The sequence below is a fragment of the Perna viridis genome, chromosome 13 (assembly GCF_037379345.1).
Source record: "Perna viridis isolate PV_CMFRI_1.1 ecotype Kerala chromosome 13, ASM3737934v1, whole genome shotgun sequence".
Lineage (NCBI taxonomy): Eukaryota > Metazoa > Mollusca > Bivalvia > Mytilida > Mytilidae > Perna > Perna viridis.
Genome location: NC_142457.1, coordinates 25,970,481 through 25,992,238, shown reverse-complemented (window position 1 = coordinate 25,992,238; position 21,758 = coordinate 25,970,481). Strand labels below are relative to the sequence as shown.

Here is a 21,758-nt window from a genome sequence, read left to right as displayed (position 1 = left end):
GGTAAATCTTGTAGGTGACTGAACATTCCAGCTATTGCTTGCATGGGCAAGTTTTCATTCTGCAAGAGTTCATTTTGCATTATCCATTTTACATATCAGACTGTCATGCCCAATGTCTAAATACAAATTAGTTAGCACAGGTGGATGTATTGTGCAGATGAGTGCATTACATATAGAAAATGAGGATACTTAGCAATAATTCATTGAATGCATGTTTAAAGGTAGTAAGGCCAATTTATAAGAAAAATAATATCTGAAGGTTTATTGTTTATAATTATCAGTCATTATTTATGTAGAAAATGCTGTAATTGTACATCACAGGAAAGTATTACTACCGACTCCTCCCAAAATGAGTAAGGAAGAGAGAAGACAGATATTTGAGGCCAAGGTCAAGGCTGAGGAAGAAATGGCTGAGTTAGAAAGACAGAAGAGAGAGGCATATCTACAACAGTTCTACTCAGATCCTAACAACTACATGTATTATCAGCAGGATCAAGGCTTCCAAATTCCTCCAGGTTAGAATCGCTCTCATACATGCATATATTTTGTTAAAGTTAGATGTATATTGTTTCAAATTTCTTCAGGCAATGATTGTCTCAGTTCTTGAAATTTCTGAGTTCACTAATTGGCAGTTTTACTCTCTGGACGTGAAAGAGTGATTTACATGTTCACTGGTCTGTCAATCAGACCTATTGTTTCTGAACCACACAATTAAATCTTTTAATCTTCAGCTTAGTGATGTGGACCATTAAACATGTTTGTCAAGTTTGATTCAGTTTTTGGTTATAAGTGATCAACAGAGCAGTTTCCTTTATTTATAATGCTAAGAAAATGGAAACTTTTTAGAATCCTTTTAACTGGATTCAAAAGGCTTGGAAGAGTTCATTTGCATATTGTTCCAGTGTATTAAATTAAATCCTCAAATCATTGTAATGTTAACATAGAAGTTCATTTGTATAAAGTCTAAAAAATATATAAAAATGTATGAAATTGTATAAGTGTATAAAAATGCATGGAATTTTATGTACATTTCTGTATTCTAGGTATGGAGCAGTATTTCATTGACCCTAGCACAGGACAGCCTTATCCTCCAGAGATAATCCAGGCCTATCTGATACAGCAAGGGTTTATACAACCTCAACCTGGTTATTCTGAGGAGACACTACAGCAACAGATTGTCAACCAACAGGTAAACTTGTAAATTAGTGCTAGACAATAATACATGTTAAGGTAAGATGTATGTTATGTCTAGAGCTTATGCTGTAAGGGTTCATCTAATCCCATTCTTGGTTTTCTGAAGAGATACTTGGTTAACCAGGTGGGAATAGTAGGTGTTAATGGTTATGTATTGAGAGGTTGCAGTGAAAAATTCAGGCTTTGAGGGGATATTTAATGCAGCAAAGTTTTGCAATCATGCAAATCTGCTGTTAGAAGGGCGGGTGTTGGACAGGCGGGGAAAACATTTTTATCATATTTTTCACAGCAACTTAAAATCACAGGTATTAGATATTTGGTACTCCACTTCAGTATTGGGTCCCATATTGTGAGATGGGATTTCAGGTCTTTCAAGCTTCTACTTCCTGTTTACAGCAATATGGCCCCTTTTAAAGCTAAAAAATGATAATTGAAAAATTTTATGCTTTAAATCTGCATATGTTAATATAATTGCTGATACAATTCCAACTAATAACACTCTGGTTCTTTCCCTTATCAGATGCAGGAACAGTTAATGGCTCAACAGGCCATGGCAGGATATGGCCAGACTTCCCAGGAAATGGCGTACCAGCAGTCTAGTGAGCTTTATCAACAAGGTACAGGACAACAGCCTGCAGAGTTCTACCAGCAGGCTGGGCAACAATCAACAGAACTTTACCAACAGACTGTCCAGCAAACTGGGGAGTCACAAGCTTTTATACAACAGGTATTAGGAGTTTAATTGTACCCCCAACATCAAGTTGCCAAGGTTACAGTTACACTTATATACATACTCTCTAAAACACCCTTCATTAATTAATTCATTAATGTAGAACTCAAATGATTATTGAGGTCAAGTCAGTTGAGGTCAAAGGTCAAATTCACTCAATCAAAGGATATTTTTTACAAAGGTTTATTGTTACACTTATTTGAAATGATGTGCATCAACAATTAAAAGAGATATGCTACTAACTCAAGTAATTAAACAGTAAAGGACATAGTTATGCATTCGGTATGGAACAAAAGTGTTTACTTCCGAACTTTTTTTCTCAAAAAGAAAATCAGAGTAAAGTAAAAATTGGCATCATAAAAATTTATTAGTTTGAAAAGTTATAAATTTGTGACCAGTCTTAGTAAACTGTTCATATGAATGTATTACAAGTAAAAAGTAGCCACATTTAATTGATGAAATTGGATCATTACGTTTAGCTGTTGTGTTTTTCATTTGTTTAAATAAGTTGCTGTTAATGTACTTCTATTTGTCTGTGTCTACTTTCAAAATGACTTTATTTTATGGATTTTGTGTGGGATCTTAAATTTTTGAACAAGATATTTTACCTTTGTTAGGTATTTATATTCATGTTTGACAGAACCACAAATCTTTTCTCCACAAACATTAGTTTGTACATGGTATTTTGTACCTTACCGAAGTCACCTTTAACTTGAAGACAAATGTTCCTGTTTGTGGAATGTTCTATAATGTCTATATGAGAAAAAAAAACAAACTATGGTACACTGTATATAGTCATGCAGTTTAAATTTAATATAATCATCTTTTGAAGACGCCAACTACAACACCAGCAGTTCAAAAAGACTCTATTGCAGAAAGAGTAAGCCATCATCTGATTTTTGTCCTAGATATTGACCTCTTCATTAGATATATAATGGATATTTCTGTCAGAATAAGCAGATATGATTTTCATCTGCTTTAAAACAGAATTTCTCAGATCATGATTTTATTTTTTATTGTGTTGTTTGTTTATGCTCAATTTTGTCAGTTTTTGTTCTTTATCTTGTAAATTGTGGTTTAAGTGAGCTAATTTTAACAACCTGGAATAAAATGGGATGTGTTAAAATAAAGTTTAAATGTAGGATTGATTTAAAGAGATTATGGACGAAAAAGTTTAAATCATTCCACCATTCCTGTTGGATAGATGTATCTTCTCAATACTGTTTTACTTGCTATATCAAGTTGAAAAAAATATTAAGAAAAACTTAAAATTTATCTATTGTGTGAAAAACATTATTTTAGGTGCAAAAATGTTTTAAATGTTTAGTTCAATTTAATAACATCGAGAAATTTAAATTTAACTTAAGTAAATTTGAACGCAAAGTTAATACATAGTTAAGAATTATAGAATTTTAGAATAAAGTGGAGTGTAATATTTGAGTTTTGTGTATTCCTAATATAATTATTCAGAAATATCCATAATATACACATGTATCTGTGTAAGAGTGTACACCAGCTTTATTCACCTACATGTAGCATTGCTAGTAGCTTTGGTGTGGGTTGTAATACTTGTAGTTATCAACTTTTAATCAGATATATTTTATTTTGTGCTCAGATAATGTGCTAGTTCACATTTTTTTTTTAAAAATGTACAATGCATGTTGTTTTTTTTTTAATGATTTTTCTAAAACAAATTTGAACAAAAATGTGTAAAGTTGCATTTGTTGGAAATGATTTGTAAATTCTTCTTTTTGTGGGGGGGGGGGGGGGGGTAATGTTTCTGTTTATATGTCCAATTCACCCACCAGATTGTACCAATTTCTTAATTACTCTACCCACGGTTTTACAACTCCATTCTACTCTCTGTTGAGATGACCTTTTCAGAATCCACAAGTTTTTACCTTCAAATGGTGCTATCACAGTTATGGAAGCTGAAATTTGAATGGCTGATCGAGAAGGTCATCAGAAAAGAATGTAGAGTATGATGTTGATTGATCAATAATGCAGTGTCTGATTGAATATTTAATAGATTGTATTAGATTGAGATTCTTCTCTTGAATATCTAAATGTTGCATTTTGTTAAGCTCTGCGTATGTGTATATTTTGTACAAAGGAATACTTTACACATATATTTTTTCTCAAAAGTAATTTTGAGGGAGATTAATATCTACATACTTGCCAGCAGGAATATCAATAATAAATCACAAATAATGGTCAATGTTAAGCCCATAAGATATTTTTAAAAATGTTTGTTGTGCACTGCTCAAGGTCACTGATAAAATAATTCTGCAATTTTTTCATGCCACTTCTAAAATAATTCATGCCACACATTTTAAGGTTGTTCCATTGGCATTTTAAAAAATGATAATAAAATTCCTTCTATATAATTTCCTTTCATTGTAAACACCCAATACTAATGTTTTAAAGTATGACCTTCTTTTTAAGTCTGGAAAAAAGTTCTAATTATATTTTCATGCAAATGTTTGTTTTCTAAAGATCACAGATTTGCCAAAAAATAATGTATGGATGGCTTAATTTACACTGTTTTCTTTGCATTGTTACCAAATGTTAATATTTATATACTGTTTGAAATAGTTAATCCTTAAACTTGTCCTTTATTCTAAGAATAATTTTTGTTTATTTTTTTTTTTCTTTGCATCTCATAGCTGTAAGTTTAATGTTACACTCATACAATCGGACTGGGCTTTGTTTAGTCTAATTAAGGTCAAACAAGAAGCTCATTTTTTATTGTCAGGGTTTAAATGTATCACGTTGTAAGTCATCTTACATTGAGACTGGACTTATGGTCAAGCAAGGAAGTCAATATCATATTATCAGGGTTTAAAGACATCATTTTGACCTGGGTCATTATCTAGAGTTATTTTATAGCGCATAAAATGATGTCCAGGAGATAGAATTTAACTTATTTAAACATCTATGGAATATGATATAGAAGGTCTAAATCTCCCACTTCAATGAATCAGTTCACTACATAAGGTACAGAAATGTAGCTCATCAGGTGATATTCATTTGATTAAGGGAAAATGAACTCTATTCATTGAACATCCTCATTGTATGTGCTGTAAATTAACTGTCGAACTGTAATAAGTTCTTGTTAGATAACTTTGTTTTATTGTTTTTTCTTATGAAGCCTGTTTAATTTCCCACTGTTCAGTATTAGAGATGTGCCATGCAACTTGCAATGGTAAATTACCGCTGAGTTAATATTTTCTAAAATAATTTGAAGATTACAAAATAAGCTTAAATCCAATACCTGTCAAAACCCTGACAATACAATATTGAGATCAGATTTGATATTAATTAGACCTAGCTTAACTTTAGGTAGTAGGGCTTTTCATTTGCTTACTACATTACCAATACATACTTACGTAAGCCAGAGAACACTGCCATCCTTTGTAAATAGTTTGCTGCACTAGTGGCTTCAATACCTGCCAGTAGTGCTCAAAATCAAGTTAGATTTGTCTGTATGTCTGTGTAACCTCTGTTGCTCCAAAAATCAAGCCAATATTGGGCAGACTGCCTGTTGATAGTTATAATACCATGTGTTACATTTGGGTTGAGGGAATGTTTTGAATTTAAAAAGTTTTTTTTTCCTGGGTAAGATATAACACCTTATATCTATTTGTTAGTTCTGCACTTTTTGGAGTGTGTGGTGTGTGTGTACTGTTTTACCTTTGTCTGTGTTTCCATGGGTCCCTAGCACTTTTCGGAGTTTTTTTTGGGGGGGGGTACTGTTTTACCAGTGTCTATGTTTCTGTGGGTCCCTACTAATTTTTTCCGTCACAGTATACTGGCAAATACTCATCACAGCTGCTTGAAATTTTAATCTTTCTTCCTGTATATAGACATGCTATATTGTGGGATCCATTTTTGGAAAAAATTGGCAATAACTTTCTCTGTTTATTTTCCTTATATTATGATTGAAAACAGGGATGTCACTTGTGAGCCATTGCTCACGAAATTCTGGTTTTGTCTCATTTTACAGAAAGGTTTTACATTTATAAAGTTTGTTGCTAGTTCTGACCCCAAGTTTTTTGTTGGACTTAATTGATAAGATTTGATATGAATTGGTATGCCCTTAACACAACACTGCTTGCATTGATCTGAAATGTGGTTGCCCCAATGCATATATATATCTACAATTTATATTACATTTTTTTTTCCTCGAACTGTTGCAAACATTTATGCACATATATTGCAGTTTTTATGATATTTGTGGGTGGGGATAGTGCTGTGACTGCACAAATTCTTTTTAATATAATTTAACTGAATACAAGTCTTTATTGAGTGTATCACATATTTTGTACTGTATATAAATGTACAATTAAAAAAACAACATTAATGCACATGTGAAAGGTTCTTATATTTGTGGTATCAATTTTCGTGGTTAAGGGGGAAAAACACAAGTTCATGGATTCTTGAATTCCTGGTTTTGATGATCCTGTTGTACAATTTAAAGTAAATAATCCTTTTTGTTGGGAATCAAATTTCATGGTTTACTTTACCCACAAAATCCTCGAAAATTGGTACCCCACAAACAATAGTACTTTTACAGTATGTATATAAAATGGTATTATACCAAAGAATGGGTGGTAAAACCGTTACAACTCTAATATTTGTTTCTAGCACCGTTGTTTTATTGAAATTTTATGCTTTATGTCATTGAATTAGCAGCAAAACAATTTCTTTTTCTAAAAATACTTTTGGAACAAAACTAGACACTTTTTTAAGATTTTCAAAAATGTTACCTAGGTTTTACAAAAATTATATTTTAACTGTCTCAGGGTTAATTCTGAAGTTGTTAAAAAAATAGTATCAAACTTTGTTCTGTATTGTTTTTTGTTTTTTTTTAAGTTCTAGTTAATATTTTTATTCTGCCAGGTATCCTTTGATATTTCTTTTACTATTGCTAATGAAATGTACGATTTGACCTTTGACCTTTTTTTTTTTTTTTTTGCCAGATACAACAATTACAGCAACAAATGGAGATGCAGAGTCAGCTCACAGGTGTGGGTGCATCAGAGGATGAGGATGTACCCCCTCCTCCATCACCTCCCAAGTCCAAGACTCCTAAACTACCTCCCAACTGGAAAACTGCCAAGGATGCTGAAGGAAAACTCTATTACTACCATACTACAACCAGGTAGGTTGTAAAATAGGTCATTTTGAATTTTTTTTTTTTAATTTAAAAAAAAAAACAGTGAAAAATTTCGGTTTTCTAAAGGAAGGGTTGATGTTTGGCAAGTTTTACTTCCACCTCTATCAAGCACAGGTTATGCTTATTTCAGACAATCTACTTTTTATACCCCTGGCCCCTAGGCTTAGGCTTAACTGTCCATTTATTCATATATCTTGAAAGTGCAACTCCTTTAAAACCAATTGATGGATTGAAACCTAATAAACTGGTGAGGCATCGTATGTAGATGTTTGTGAAGAAAGATATATAACTTTGGCTGGCTGTTCAGAACTTCAGGGAATCACATGGTGCAAAAAAGGGAAAATATGTATGTATAATGGTGTATTTTTTGTTTCAGGCAAACACAGTGGAGTCCACCAGGGTGGGAAGACTCTATTATGGATGACATGGATATTGATACTCCTCCTGATGATAAGGTAACTTATCATAAAAACGGTTGGCATACATACACAAAAGGGAGGTTCCTCTTACCATAAGAGAGACCTAAGTGCATATTTTGCTTCATTTCCCGAGATTTAAGAATAATTCTTTGACTGAATTGGCAGCCTAATGGGCAGTAGGTTGTACATTCTTCCCTCAGGCAAGTTCTACGAAGTGTTTAAAATTAGAAGTACCTGCCTTTCAGTTTTGTAGAATATAGCATTGTAAGCAGTTGCTCATATTAGCCACAAATTTTAAGAGATGCAAGTCAAGTTTTGTTAATTTTTGGACAAGTTAATAATGAATTGAACTGTGTACTAGGCGACCTTGGGCAAAAAATGATTTCCAACATTGTATTTAGGAGTAACAGTGACAGTGGCAATGTTCCTCCCATCGGTGACTGGAGCCTTCTGTCTGTGTACTCTAATGTTTTTCATATTTGGTTTTGAGGGGGGTCTGTTGTGTTGATGAACGTTCTCATCCTTAAATGTTTGACATACATGAAATGATTTTTATTACGAACATGACTACCAGTGCAGTCGTATATCTCCTTAAGTTACAGGGCAGTATCTTCAATTCAAAATCTACCTATAAATAGAGTAGAACACATTTATTAAAAGAAGCCTGATTGGAATGATGACAATGCAACACATTTCAAAATTGAAACTTAGATATGATAATAATTGGCAGTATACATGCCAAAAAAAAAATTGATGATGTATTTTTTTCTGATCAAAAAAATTGATCAATATGGAGTCATAAATGGGTGATAAAGCACCTTAAAAATAGACCAGGGATGATCTGAGAACCAAGACATTATCTAAATTGGCTTTAAAGCATTTTTTATTGAAGATTTTATCCTCTGTATATTGCATAGTCTGGAAGAAAGAAGACAACTACTGCTGCTGCTGACACGTCCACTGAAACTGCCAAGAAAATCAAAGATCAATTCAGACAGAAAGTAAGTAACAGTGTGGTAATGTACTAAGTATCTGATGTCCAATACAACAGTGTGGTAATGTACTAAGTATCTGATGCCCAATACAACAGTGTGGTAATGTACTAAGTATCTGATGCCCAATACAACAGTGTGGTAATGAACTAAATCTAGGTAAATTTATTGGCCATTAGTCAAGATTTATGTTCTACCTGATAGAGCAGTATATGGCCACAAGATTTCTGATTCTGATAGAGCAGTATATGGCCACAAGATTTCTTACTCTGATAGAGCACTATATGGCCACAAGATTTCTGATTCTGATAGAGCAGTATATGGCCACAAGATTTCTGATTCTGATAGAGCAGTATATGGCCACAAGATTTCTTACTCTGATAGAGCAGTATATGGCCACAAGATTTCTTACTCTGATAGAGCACTATATGGCCACAAGATTTCTTACTCTGATAGAGCACTATATGGCCACAAGATTTCTTACTCTGATAGAGCACTATATGGCCACAAGATTTCTGATTCTGATAGAGCACTATATGGCCACAAGATTTCTTACTCTGATAGAGCACTATATGGCCACAAGATTTCTTACTCTGATAGAGCACTATATGGCCACAAGATTTCTTACTCTGATAGAGCACTATATGGCCACAAGATTTCTGATTCTGATAGAGCACTATATGGCCACAAGATTTCTTACTCTGATAGAGCACTATATGGCCACAAGATTTCTTACTCTGATAGAGCAGTATATGGCCACAAGATTTCTGATTCTGATAGAGCACTATATGGCCACAAGATTTCTGATTCTGATAAAGCACTATATGGCCACAAGATTTCTTACTCTGATAGAGCACTATATGGCCACAAGATTTCTTACTCTGATAGAGCACTATATGGCCACAAGATTTCTTACTCTGATAGAGCACTATATGGCCACAAGATTTCTGATTCTGATAGAGCACTATATGGCCACACGATTTCTGATTTTCTTTCCCAAATGAGCAGTTCCAGCTCTTTTAAAGTCTGTAGACTTGTTATTGTTATGTCTTTGTCGGGTCATCCACTGCAATTTTTCTGTAACAGATTTCTCATCTTCTGTTGGAGGGAATGATTAGATACACATGTGTATTTGATATGTTGCTTTTGCATGATGACTTGTAGGATGTATCCCCTTTTTAGGTCCTTTGCTTATCAATTTGCTGTGTATAGTGTGACTTGATATTGCAGAAATGGTTGAATGAGGTAATTTTAGCACAATGTGGAATGTTTTGTTTACTTTCCAATTTAATCAAAAATACATAATTTTCAAATGATTTGATCAGTATTTTCGTTTTTGTTTTTCAGATGTCATCCTATATTGTTATCTGTCTCAATCCATTTAGAAAACCTGACTGCAAAGTTGGGAGAATTTGTTCAACTGATGACTTCAAACATTTGGCAAGAAAGGTAAGTCCCCCTAAGTATGGTATTATGAAATAATAATATATAATATAATATAATAATAACAATAAAATTGATTTGTTTTCATCTTCATTTAAAAAGGTCCTAAGTAATTATGCTAGCTTGCTAGAGTTATAAAAATAGCTGAAGGTCTTACTTGCATTAAAAAATGCACGATTTGGATATCATCTATTGGGTTGATTTCATTCAGTTTTGTTGGCAAATCAATTTTGATTTGGATCTTTCATTGTTGATGCCATTTTGTAAATGTAGGAGAATTTTTTACATAGATGAAAATTAACAGTTACAGATTATAGACTTGCTAGACAATTGAGATTTCAATTTTTAATCAGTATCAATTGAGTTCAAAAGAAAGTGCAATTCATGATTGTAAGAAAAATTTTATCACCTAACCATTATATTGTTAATGCTGTTGCTGTAGTGACAGTGTCAGAAGCATTTACACTCTCCTGAACGTAATGTGATAGTTTTTTTAAAAATTTCTGAAAAATTCAATGTCTTTTTTTTACAGCTCTTTTATCGTGTGGTAGCCAAAATTTTATCGATATTTGTTCTCAGTGAATGTTATAGAGTATTGAAATTACTTAAGAATGCCTATTTTTTTTGTTCACAGCTCACTCATCATGTGATGGCCAAGGAGTTGAAACATTGTCGACACGTGGAGGACTTAGAAGTGAATGAGAATGTGAAAGCTAAGGCTAAGGACTATGTTAAAAAATACATGTCTAAATTTGGAACTTTGTATCGAAAGTCATCGTCACCTGATGATTGAAATGTTCTGTCAAGGGAAGTAACTCTGAATTGAAGAATTTTTTTGTAAAGGGAAATAAATCTTGAGTGAAGGCAGTAACTCTGATAAAGACCAAGGACAATTACTCTTGAGAACTGTCAGTATTTTCCTGATTAGTAGAGTACTTCACAGTTTAGAGCTCATATTGATGAAACTCTATGCCAAGGGCAGCTAGATTTAATCATGTTGATGAATGGTTTGCAATAGAGACAAACCTATACTTTGGTAGACTGCTCAGCAGTTGATTATATGTATATTGGTGGATGAATGTGTATCTTGAATGTTATTGTTAAAACTCTTTGTGAGATGCCATTTTAGATTTTATATATTGTTAATGAGTAGTTGTATATGGAGCTTGTAAAACATATTTTGCCTTTTTAATCATGTAAAATTATTTTTGCTCTTTGTAACTGAATACTCAGTATCCATGGTATCAGAAGTGTTCAGTAGATGTTATGCTCATTTCTAGAGCAAATTTTTTTTTGTGATTTGTTTCTTTTACTATTGCCTTTGCATGCATCCAAACTATATTATTTGTATACACCCATAATTCATTGTGTTTTTGTGATTAGTGCTATAAAAAAGTTTGTGTCATACATTTTACAGAAATCCCGACCACATGACCAATTTTTCAATATGGCTGTTTTTCTGCCTCCCTCCACTTGGCATACAATAACTCAAAAACAACGAGGATTTTTTTGTTTAAAAAAACTATCATAGGAGGAAGCTTTCTTCTTTCTTTTTTTATTTTTTTTTAATATTTTGTTTTTCAGATTTACAGGACTTTGACTACACAAAAAAGGGAGACAAATGTATTATACACTAAATTATGCTTGCGTTTCCTCTGATATATCATTGATCTTTGTGTGATGTTCATTTTGAAGTAATACTATGCTTTAAATACTGGTATTCATAGGGACATTTTCTCTTAGAATATCATGGTTTTTTTATACAATGTCTTATATACTTACCCGTAACATAAACCTGTTCATTAATCAAGATATTCATACAAGACAAATTCATATATTAATTCAGCCAATGTATTTACTCATTATTAAACAACTGAAACTTGAAAGCAGGGAGACAATCTTGCCTTAAAAGTGAAATTGCTTCGAGGTAATGCAATGTCCTGATAGTGGAAGTGAATGTTTAGGAAGGTGAGATTGATGAATAAGTAAGAAGTTGATGATATTAATTAGTTGGTTTTTTTTAAAATATATATGAAACTTCATGCAATTGGCATTTAGTTTTTTTTTTAATTTTCTCTAATAATGACATCACTGTTATTCTGATAATTGTATCTGTTCCTTGGGAAATGAATTAATGGTTTATTGTGAGTGTTCGAGGGTTTAAGGCTTAGGTTTTGCTTTACATATAAGGAAATTCTGCACTTTTTTAGTGTCATATGTTTTTTTTGTTGTTATTTTCACTTGGTTTTGTAATTGAAATTTTATCTTTTTCATTATAGTATCACTTAATAAGTCACAGTATATATTGTTTTTGTATTGATTGGGTAGTTTATCATGATTACTCTATAAAAGGTGTGTTTGATTTGCTTAGATTTCTTAGTTTATCATGATTACTCTATAAAAGGTGTGTTTAATTTGGTTAGATTTCTTAATAGATTTCAGAAATTTGCATTCAGTCATATTCTATTGTCCTGCTATTTTTGTAAACATATATTATAGATTCAACTGATGGAAAAAAAAGTAAAATTGTGCAATCAATAATTCTTATTGATTAAACAAGTTCAAGTAAGGTCACCCTAGATATATACCTGATCTTAATGTTTATAATTGAGTAGGGCAACAGGTATAAAGTGAAAAAGAATATTTGTCTTTCTCTGGTTAGATAAATTAATTTTAGAATTCAAGATCGTCATTGATACAATTAACATTTCCATTCATCAATTACCAATTTACAAATCTTATGTATTGTGTAGAAATGAGAGTTTTGTACAGATGTTTTTATGGTATTTTATTTGTTTAATTGTACCTTGTATCTGTGTATACAGAGAGGTCAATAAAATATACAGAGTAACTGTTTATTCATTTTATTTGTGCATCTTTTAAAAGACTTTACAGAAATCACTGAGTAAACCCTATCTCACATGTTGTATCATAACTTAAAAACTGACAGAAATCACTGAGTAAACCCTATCTCACATGTTGTATCATAACTTAAAAACTGACAGAAATTACTGAGTAAACCCTATCTCACATGTTATATCATAACTTAAAAACTGACATAAATCACTGAGTAAACCCTATCTTACATGTATCATAACTTAAAAACTGACAGAAATCACTGAGTAAACCCTATCTCACATGTTGTATCATAATTTAAAAACTGACAGAAATCACTGAGTAAACCCTATCTCACATGTTGTATCATAATTTAAAAACTGACAGAAATCACTGAGTAAACCCTATCTCACATGTTGTATCATAACTTAAAAACTGCTTTTATGGATTTAATTTCTTAGTGGAAAGTGTTTTCTGGAAAGAATACTCTTGTTTTATTGGACTTAGAAAGAAGGGCGTTGCATGTTCTCAGGCATCTTGTCATGCAATACTTACCATCCTTTGTTCATTGCTTGTTAAAATATGTTGAAAACAAATTTTACCTCTTCTTTGGCCATTCTGCCGAAGAATCTATCTACCTAGGTGATGCATGGTAAAGTTAAATGAAGAATAGATAAGTACCAAAATGTTGAATTAGGAAAATCCTTGGACAAAACACATCAGTGATCATTAAGAAGATACTTGTGTAACACAATTGACCTAAATGTACATTCACACAAACCAAAAACCAGAAGCAACAACCCCTCTAAAACCAGGGCCCAGAATGGGTATTAGCTCTTTCCAGTCAGGCGTTGGTGGTAAATGTAATTTGAAGTTAGTAGAGTATATCTATCCAGTGATACCAGTTTTAAGCCGGAACCTAAATTTGTATAATTCAAAGACCCCGATGTTGCAAAAACATTGTCTACTTTACATGACAAATATGTTGTTGTACCAGTAAACAAAGGCCAAAACAGCATCGTTTTTGTCTGTGAAACGTAAAACATCCAATGTTATTAGAGGAAGACGTAGAAAATAATAGCAGTGATAAGACCTATACTGCCACTACACTCTCCAAAGAAGAGATAGTGGAAAACCATAAATCTGTGCTATTCTCTTTTGGTCTTTCTACAATGATGATTGTGATGTACCGTCTATGTACTGGATTTCTAAACTCCACAAGAATCCATACAAACAACACTATATAGCTATACCACATTTTTCAAAACCTTTAACTTCTGTACTCGTAGCTGTCACAGAGCGTCTCCGGTCCTACCCCAGCACTTGTTACTACCGTAATTGTATTAATCAATGTGAATCCTGAAAAATTCGAAAGATCTTCTGAAAACGCTCAATTAAAATGTATTATCAGAATATAAAAGCATTAAAACCTATGATTTTTTAACTCATTCTACTTCTATTCCCCATACTCAGTAAAAAATTCGACTCGAAAACATATTACATCATTGTTACTCCAAAAAAGGAACGTACACTTAGATACAAGTACGGAGTTCTTGGTAGAGATTCCTCATACTTAGTAAAAATAATTTCAAATCATCTTCCGAAGTTTTAAAATTGCTGGAATTTTTTTTACAACATCTTTGTTCAGTGTAGTGGACGCGTTTTTCAACAAACGGCCGGCATTCCAATGGGAACAAATTGTGCTCCTCTACTTGCTAACCTATTCCTTCGCTCTTATGAGACTAATTTTGTAGCTGATCTGATCCGAAAGCAAGAATATCGTTTACTAGATCCTTTAATCTCAGTTTCCGCTATTCCGACTTGCAGACCAACATTTTGTCAACATTTATCACCCTTTGGAGCAGGTGTCTATTCGGAACACTTAAGGTTTTCCATCCGATATCGACGAAAGTCAAAAGTGAATTTCTCGTTCTACTGACCCTGCCATAAATTTTCTTTACCCGGGATACGTATGAAAATCATCCTTATGTAACCTACCAACAAAATGGAACACCCTGTAAATTTTAGAAACACTATTGTGTCTGCTGGAGATTCCATTTGCATTCGAGTTACCTCTTTTTTCTGCACCCGAATCCGAACATCGATTAGAGAGACTTCGAAATTATACCTGCTTTTACGGGAGGTTACTCTGCAAAAAAACAGGATAAAATATGGCTGTATCCCGAGCTCCCGAGCTCCGCAAGTAGGGAATATCGATGACGTATTATCGTTAAACAATCCTAGATTCGGGAATCTGATACATCGCATTTACCCCCAAAGAACTTAAGATAAAAGCTACTACAGACACCGCGAAGTCAACCTCATATCTTGACCTACACTGTGAGATCGATGGTCAAGGAAAACTATAAAATAAACTATACGACAAACACGATGACTTCATTCTGTATTGTCAACTTTCCTTTCATCTATGGCAACATCCCTTCAGCACCCGCGTATGGAGTTCTCATAACTCGTATACAATTCCAGAACTACGCAGACTTTTTGTACCCCATATACTTCTTACAATTAGGCTTCTGGAACAGGGTTATGTTGTTACAAGATTGAAGTTATCACTACAGAATTTTTATGGTCGTCATCATGAACTCGCAGATCGTTACAGTGTATCCATCTGCACCATGAAAACTGATTTGTTCAACGTGTCATAGTTCGTTTCCTCTTTCTTCTATCCTGGACTTTACTTTTAGTTAGCAAGGAATTATTTGACGTGTTGCTCACACATCTTAACCACATTAAGATAATGTGCACAACAAAGTTTAATTGACGAAAAATGTATTTTGGTAAAAGTTTCAATTCAAAAAGAAATGACCAGGTGTTGAGAATCAGATATTGTTAGCACAAGAAATGATTATAAAATGTAAATTACAATTATATAAGGATATAATTTTTAATATAAGAATGTACAAATAAAATTTCTGTCTGTACAAATAAATATATGTTTATACAGATCAAATGTCTGTTTTTACAATAAAATATCTCTCTAAATAATACTTAATACAAAGCACCTATTGGGTAACCATGATGTGTTATTTTGATCCATTCCTTACTAGCTCCATCCCCTAAAACAATTGGTACTTATAATATATTACCCCGATTTATCACCCAGTTTGACATTCACTTTCTTAGGAACTGCGACAATCCCACAATAATTCAATTTTTAAATTAATTAAAATTAAGTTTTTTTTCTAATAGTATGCACATTTACATAAAGATGTAGAAAGATGACATCCAGTATATTATAACACACATTGTTCGACTTCGTTTCGGGTTATTTATCAACATTTTGTTTGAATTTTAATTTGTATGAAAGAGATTTAGACTAGTACTTTTGATGGTCAAGAGAATGCAATGCGGGAGGGGGGACAATACCAGACATGGAAAACAGACAAACACAACAAAGAACATAAAGTAACCGAAATAATACATATAAAGTAACAAAAGTGAAAAAAACAACTTTGACTCCACTAATACCTGGGAGCATGGACCAGGTGAACCGGTAGGACAAGCATCATCTGTTTTTCTAGAACCCCCCCATTAGTTAATGCCAATTATAACATGTACACAATCAATCAAAAATCACTTTTATCGTGTACAAAGTAAAGTGGATGAATCATCAATTAACCCGCATATATTGAAATGGTAGACCACATATCATGTCGTATCGTGGGTAATATTATGTTGGTAAGTATTGAAAAAGCAGTAACCAAGGATAAAAGGTATCTTGTTAAGATCAACATATATTTAAACAGACACAGATCAAAAGAAAATGGAAATTTTCATTCAGAATAAAAGTGTATAGAATGCAGATAAGGAACCTACAAATCTTTAAAATATATCTGGTGTAATTGACCAAGTCATCGTGTTGGTATCTATACTCGGACATTGACATGGAATCTTAATAGGACCACAATTAATGCTGTAAATTTGCTTTCAATGTCACAAATTCATTTTTACAGATTTGGATGAGTGAAGCTGTTTACAAACTTTCGAAAACTGATGGGCAAAGATACTAATTTTCCAAGTATAAAGATTGTTGTAAAAATACAATTCTTGTTGATATAATTTTTGACTTACCTTATAATTTTGAAAACTGGCCTTGTTTTGGTACCAAATTGACATTTGTTTGGTGTAATTTGGTCTCTTCCAAATTTAAATAAATTTATAGAGGACAATGTCCTTATACTACTAATCAATACAAAATAAGTATGAGTGGTCGAAATCTCCTGCAACACGAAAAATTGAAATCGTGGTTTTTTTTTTCGACTTGGCAAAATTTACGCACTTTGGCCAAATTTTTGTTCTCCGCTTTCCCATGTTTACACACATTTCACGAAACATAATGCATATTCAGATTGCTTTTCATTGGGTGTATTTCAATTGCTTAATTTGATACATGTATATCCTGAACATACCAAACCCCTTTAAACAGTTTTATCATATCTTTTTCGTATTATACTCCAGGGTGTCATTATGGCTGATGTTGCTAGCACATTAAAATTCCCCTATTTCCGTTGGTTGTATATGTTAAGACAAAATGACTACTGTGTTCATATTAATTTTATTTAACTTGAATTTAATTGATGTTTGGACTTTGTTACTATGGAGTCAAAATGTGAACATTTTGGTTCAATTTTCGTATCATAAAAAGGTGATAAAATGTACTTGGTGATAATTACGACTGAAAGTATAACCCCGTGCAGGTCCGGGTGTCAAACCAATAGGCCTGCAGCAGCGTTAAGCTTGTTGTAGAAGGCGACTAAATAGTGCTCAGAAACCTAGCCGGGGGTTAGGCGTTCTGCCCACAGAGCAATTGGGATGTGTGCCCCAGGTGGTGGAATGGCATGTTACATACTGGGGTTTTCAGGCTATAATACGGAAAACCTGACCGCAAACCATAGTGGTGCACCGTGTTGGGAAAAACGCCATGTTCCTTGAACGTTAAAGAATCTTGCTGTGGTATTCGATAGGAGTAGGAACCTTTGCGCTCCGCCACAGGAGGCTAAATTGCCCAACCATCCCTCCCTATTTTTAGTGGCAATCTAAATTTGTCGACCCTATTATCCTTGTGTCCCATTCCTTATTTTTTTCTTTCATCATCAAATACCTCTTTCAAAAGACTTAACATATATTGACCATCGTAAAATTGATCTATAACCTTCTGATTGTTCAGTTCTTCCGTCATTTACTTAAAGTCAACAAATTTTTCTACATAAAACATCTTGAAAATATTGAAAAATGACTTTTAATCAAAGTCAATTATCGATGTGAGAACTGTAAGAAATACTAGATCAACTCTAACAAAATATTATGGTATCTCCCATAAGAAACAAATCTAGCAGCATTTATACAAGAAGCGCACAAAACCATAACAGAAATAAAGATGTTAAAAATATTAATTAAAATTTGCAATCTTATTTTCTCAGTGATACCTCACATTGCGTTTTATTGTAAGGAATCGATTTTCTCCTTTGAAACGCACCTAATATAAGCAAAATAGGGTTCAAATATGCAATAAACATTAGAAATTTTAGTTTTTGTTTTTACTATTGAATTTTCCTCGTGGATTATGCGCACTGTGCCATTATCCAACAGCATGAGTTTTATTCTATCTGAGTTTTGAGGAATTTCTTGCTCTGAAATTATGGTTTCTAACAATGAAATATCATAGTATTTCTGTAGTTTAGAAAAGTTAACTCGTGGATCCTCAATAGACAAAGCTATCTTTAGACCGCCTATATCACTAATGCTGCATTCTAGGTTGTAGCATTCACCTAGATGTAAGGGATTGTCCAGAAAGCAAACGGCACATGGATAGGGATTTTTTAAGTGTGCTTCCCTATCGGATAAAATCAGGTTTTTGTCGTCTCGCCTTACAAATTTGAAATCTGTAGATTCTGAAACAAAAAATACATAATGTTCTCAAAACTTGAAGTTTTAGTAAGTGGGCTGATATAACCTCCGCGCAACCCATATCATCAACCAAAATATGATTTTCAGCTACCCTTATAACTTCCATTTACGAATCATTTTGTCGCCAAAACATAAACTGGAGCATTTTTGTATTTTTTGGCTATTTTTTATACCTCGTTGAGGCAAAAATCCATTTTCTTTCTTTTTTTTTATTCTTCGAACTTTTTCTTTCTACACGAAAAAAGTAAATTGATATATATAGGTATCAACATATAGCCCAATTACTCAGCTTTACAATGGTATCAAGAAATGTGCGGTAACACATAAGACATGGAAAAAAGACAAACACATCAAATAACATAAAATAACCAAAATAATACATACAAAGTAACAAAAGTTAATGAGCAACTCAGACTCCACTAAAAACTGGGAGCATGGACCGGTAGGGTAAGCGTCCTTTGCTTTTCCTGAGTAGACGAAAGAGAAAAGGAAAACTATGACACGTTGAACAAATCATTGTATTCCTAGTTGACTGGTTATGATAAAAATTTGCTCTGGGCGGCAATTTTCAAGGTTCCTGCCATTTTCCCTACATTTGCTTTGATTTCATCGATATTTGGTTTATATTGTATGGCGTTAAATGGTGATGATGAAAATGTTGTATAGCCATGATTTAACTTCATTTTATGTTCTTTTTCAGCAAACGTATAGCGAATTCATACCCCCCTGGTGATATAACAGGGATAAGGGGACCCCTGCCAAATTTTTTTCCAGAGGTTCTAAAGACACTTTGAAGGCATTTCAAACATTTTGCAATGCCTTTTCATCAATGCACCACTCATCAATATATGCTCTTTTTAAGCAATTTGTGGGTCAAACATGGTAAAAAAAACTTGATACCTTTTTATTTAGTTAATAAAGTATGGTTTGGCAGGTGAGTAATACAGGCCCTTCGAAAGCCTATTGTTTCATAATAGGGGTGGCAATTGTTTCATATTATTAAAACTACTCTATGTAATTGTATTTGGACATACAAAAGCTTGTTTGAAGTACGATATTTAAAAGCAAATGCAAATTACCGGTGAAATGGAAGAAAATATTAAATTCCGAAGACTCTCCTTCATATGAAAGTCACACTATTGTCACATTGAAACTGAAAAAAAAAATACGCGACTAAAATGAGCAAATATGTTGGATACATCGATGATTTAATCAATAGTACCAAACATGTCTGTTGTACACCGTTGATAAGCTTAAAATTAAATTATGGTTCTTGTTGAGGTATTTTTTCATAGGTAGTGGTGACAATATTTCACCTAAACTGTATCACACAAAAGCTTGTTTAAACTCAGACTTTTTACACAATAACGGATGATAAAGAAGAAATTCTGAAAATTACCCTTTTTACGATTTTTTAGTAATTGAAACCCCAAATAGAAAATTTAAGCGTCTAAATTGAACAGACACGTTCATCATTATCTTAATTATGAATGCCACAAATATTAATTTTACGGTGTTGGTATGCTGTGAATGAGAATTATGTTTGATACAGAGAGCAGTCTGGGGGTAGGGGTAATATTTTTAATATTTTTTGAAATTCCTTTCTGCAAATTAGTTTATCGTGGTTCATTTATGTAGAAAATGATCTTATCTGTCGTCTGATACCAAATTTGAGACGTTTATGTTGAGCAAAAACTTGAAGGGTCGAATTTATGCGATTTTACAGGAAAATCGAAAATCCATTTTTTTGCATTTTTTGATAAATTCTGACTACAAAAGTGGCCACAAGTCATCAAAAGAACCCCAGAGGTATTAACTGTGATAGTACTAAACAGAAAATACCAAATAAGCCATCTTTATCGAAGCATAGATACTCAGGGGATTTTGGCATAAAAAATGTCAATTTAAGAGATTTTTCGGTGGGGTTAAGGGTACATTTTTTTTCATTTTACTCACAACCCTAAGTGTTACCACAACTCACATGGTACTATTGTAAAGCTTGGACATTGGGCTACATGATGATACCTATATGTCTTTAGTTTCTTAACACTTGATGTCCCAGGCAGACTTAGACGCTGAAACAATTGAGTCACAAAAATATTGTCTTTTTTTCACCCAGAGAGATACAAATATAGGCATATACTAAAATAGAATCCCAGAATATTCATTGGCGACAAATTGATTCGGTAATGGGGTGGGGTGTATAAAGGTACTCACCATGAAGTTGATGAGTCGGGGTGCACGGTGGACCCCCCCTAATCCCTTGGACTATTTGGCAATACTAGCAATCACAAATGAACAAATAAATACGCCAAGAATTTTCTAAAATAAACTATAGTTCACTGAAATAAGAATGATAATTTTCACATATTGGGATCTTTTCATCATTGCTCATAGTTATCGATGGAACAAAAATTTTGAGTGAGCAAACAAATTATAAAAATTAAATCAAATCAGAGGTTTTGTTTATTTCGCTTAGGCATGTTACGTTTATACCTACCTATACGGACTTTGATGTATCCATACATCAAACAGATTGTGATCCAAATCTGGTTATCGTCCTTCACTTGTACTTCTGTCGTTTCTCCCATTGAATAAGTGATGACTTTTGTGCCAGATCTATGGATTTTTATGATACTTGACTCTTCGAAAATCCCAATCATGCGATTTTCTATCAAATCAATCATTCATTTATATTTAATGTTTGTGTGATATTTCGAGGGTCTACTTTCATCATTCCAATTTCAGCACTACCAGTTATATTTTGTCGTTTTTCTATATAATGTATCTTCTCAAATATAAGGACAAGTTCATCGTTATCAGCGAGACATTTATCTATAAATAAACGACCAAACGGCGGCATGGACCAGGTACACCGGTAGTGTAAGCGTCCTTTGCTTTTCTAGAAACACCTGCCGAGTTGTTGACAAAAAGTCAAGTACGGGATAGACGAAAGACGATAAGAAACTCCAACATTTTGTAAACATCTTCTTCGGTATATTTGGAAGACGATATGGAATTGTTTTTTTAACAAAGTA

At 33.1% G+C, this 21,758-nt stretch overlaps 2 protein-coding genes and 1 long non-coding RNA gene across 13 annotated transcripts in view; 1 reads left to right on the top strand and 2 right to left on the bottom strand.

Moving 5' to 3' along the window:
* Nucleotides 1-21,758, bottom strand: part of LOC148600104 (uncharacterized) — a 319,707-nt gene that overhangs the window by 41,409 nt on the left and 256,540 nt on the right. The window lies entirely within an intron of this gene.
* On the top strand, nt 306-12,808 carry LOC148600113 (uncharacterized). Of its 3 annotated transcripts, XR_015917714.1 has the most exons (10): nt 306-515; nt 1,044-1,189; nt 1,715-1,921; nt 2,757-2,804; nt 6,907-7,088; nt 7,480-7,558; nt 8,440-8,523; nt 9,862-9,963; nt 10,592-12,309; nt 12,362-12,808. XR_015917714.1 is itself a non-coding variant. In XM_088557361.1 (9 exons), exons 1-9 carry the CDS (start codon nt 350-352, stop codon nt 10,748-10,750), a joined length of 1,173 nt encoding a protein of 390 aa, XP_088413487.1. In that variant the 5' UTR covers nt 306-349; the 3' UTR covers nt 10,751-12,808. The 3 variants fall into 3 exon arrangements, 2 of the variants coding, with proteins under 2 accessions (XP_088413487.1, XP_088413488.1); XM_088557361.1 differs by having other exon boundaries at nt 10,592-12,808; XM_088557362.1 differs by lacking the exon at nt 2,757-2,804 and having other exon boundaries at nt 10,592-12,808.
* LOC148600112 (uncharacterized) lies at nt 15,679-21,561 on the bottom strand. The gene is made up of 2 exons (XR_015917715.1): nt 21,221-21,561; nt 15,679-18,704 (listed from the first exon to the last, which is right to left on the bottom strand). It is a non-coding gene; the product is annotated as an uncharacterized LOC148600112 (long non-coding RNA).

Excerpts from the sequence above, each read along its gene's own strand:
- LOC148600113 (XM_088557361.1), top strand. The coding sequence starts at position 350 with ATGAGTAAGGAAGAGAGAAGACAGATATTTGAGGCCAAGGTCAAGGCT. Across the intron at positions 1,190-1,714 it reads AACAGATTGTCAACCAACAG|ATGCAGGAACAGTTAATGGC; the intron begins GTAAACTTGTAA and ends TTCCCTTATCAG. Across the intron at positions 7,559-8,439 it reads ATACTCCTCCTGATGATAAG|TCTGGAAGAAAGAAGACAAC; the intron begins GTAACTTATCAT and ends TATATTGCATAG.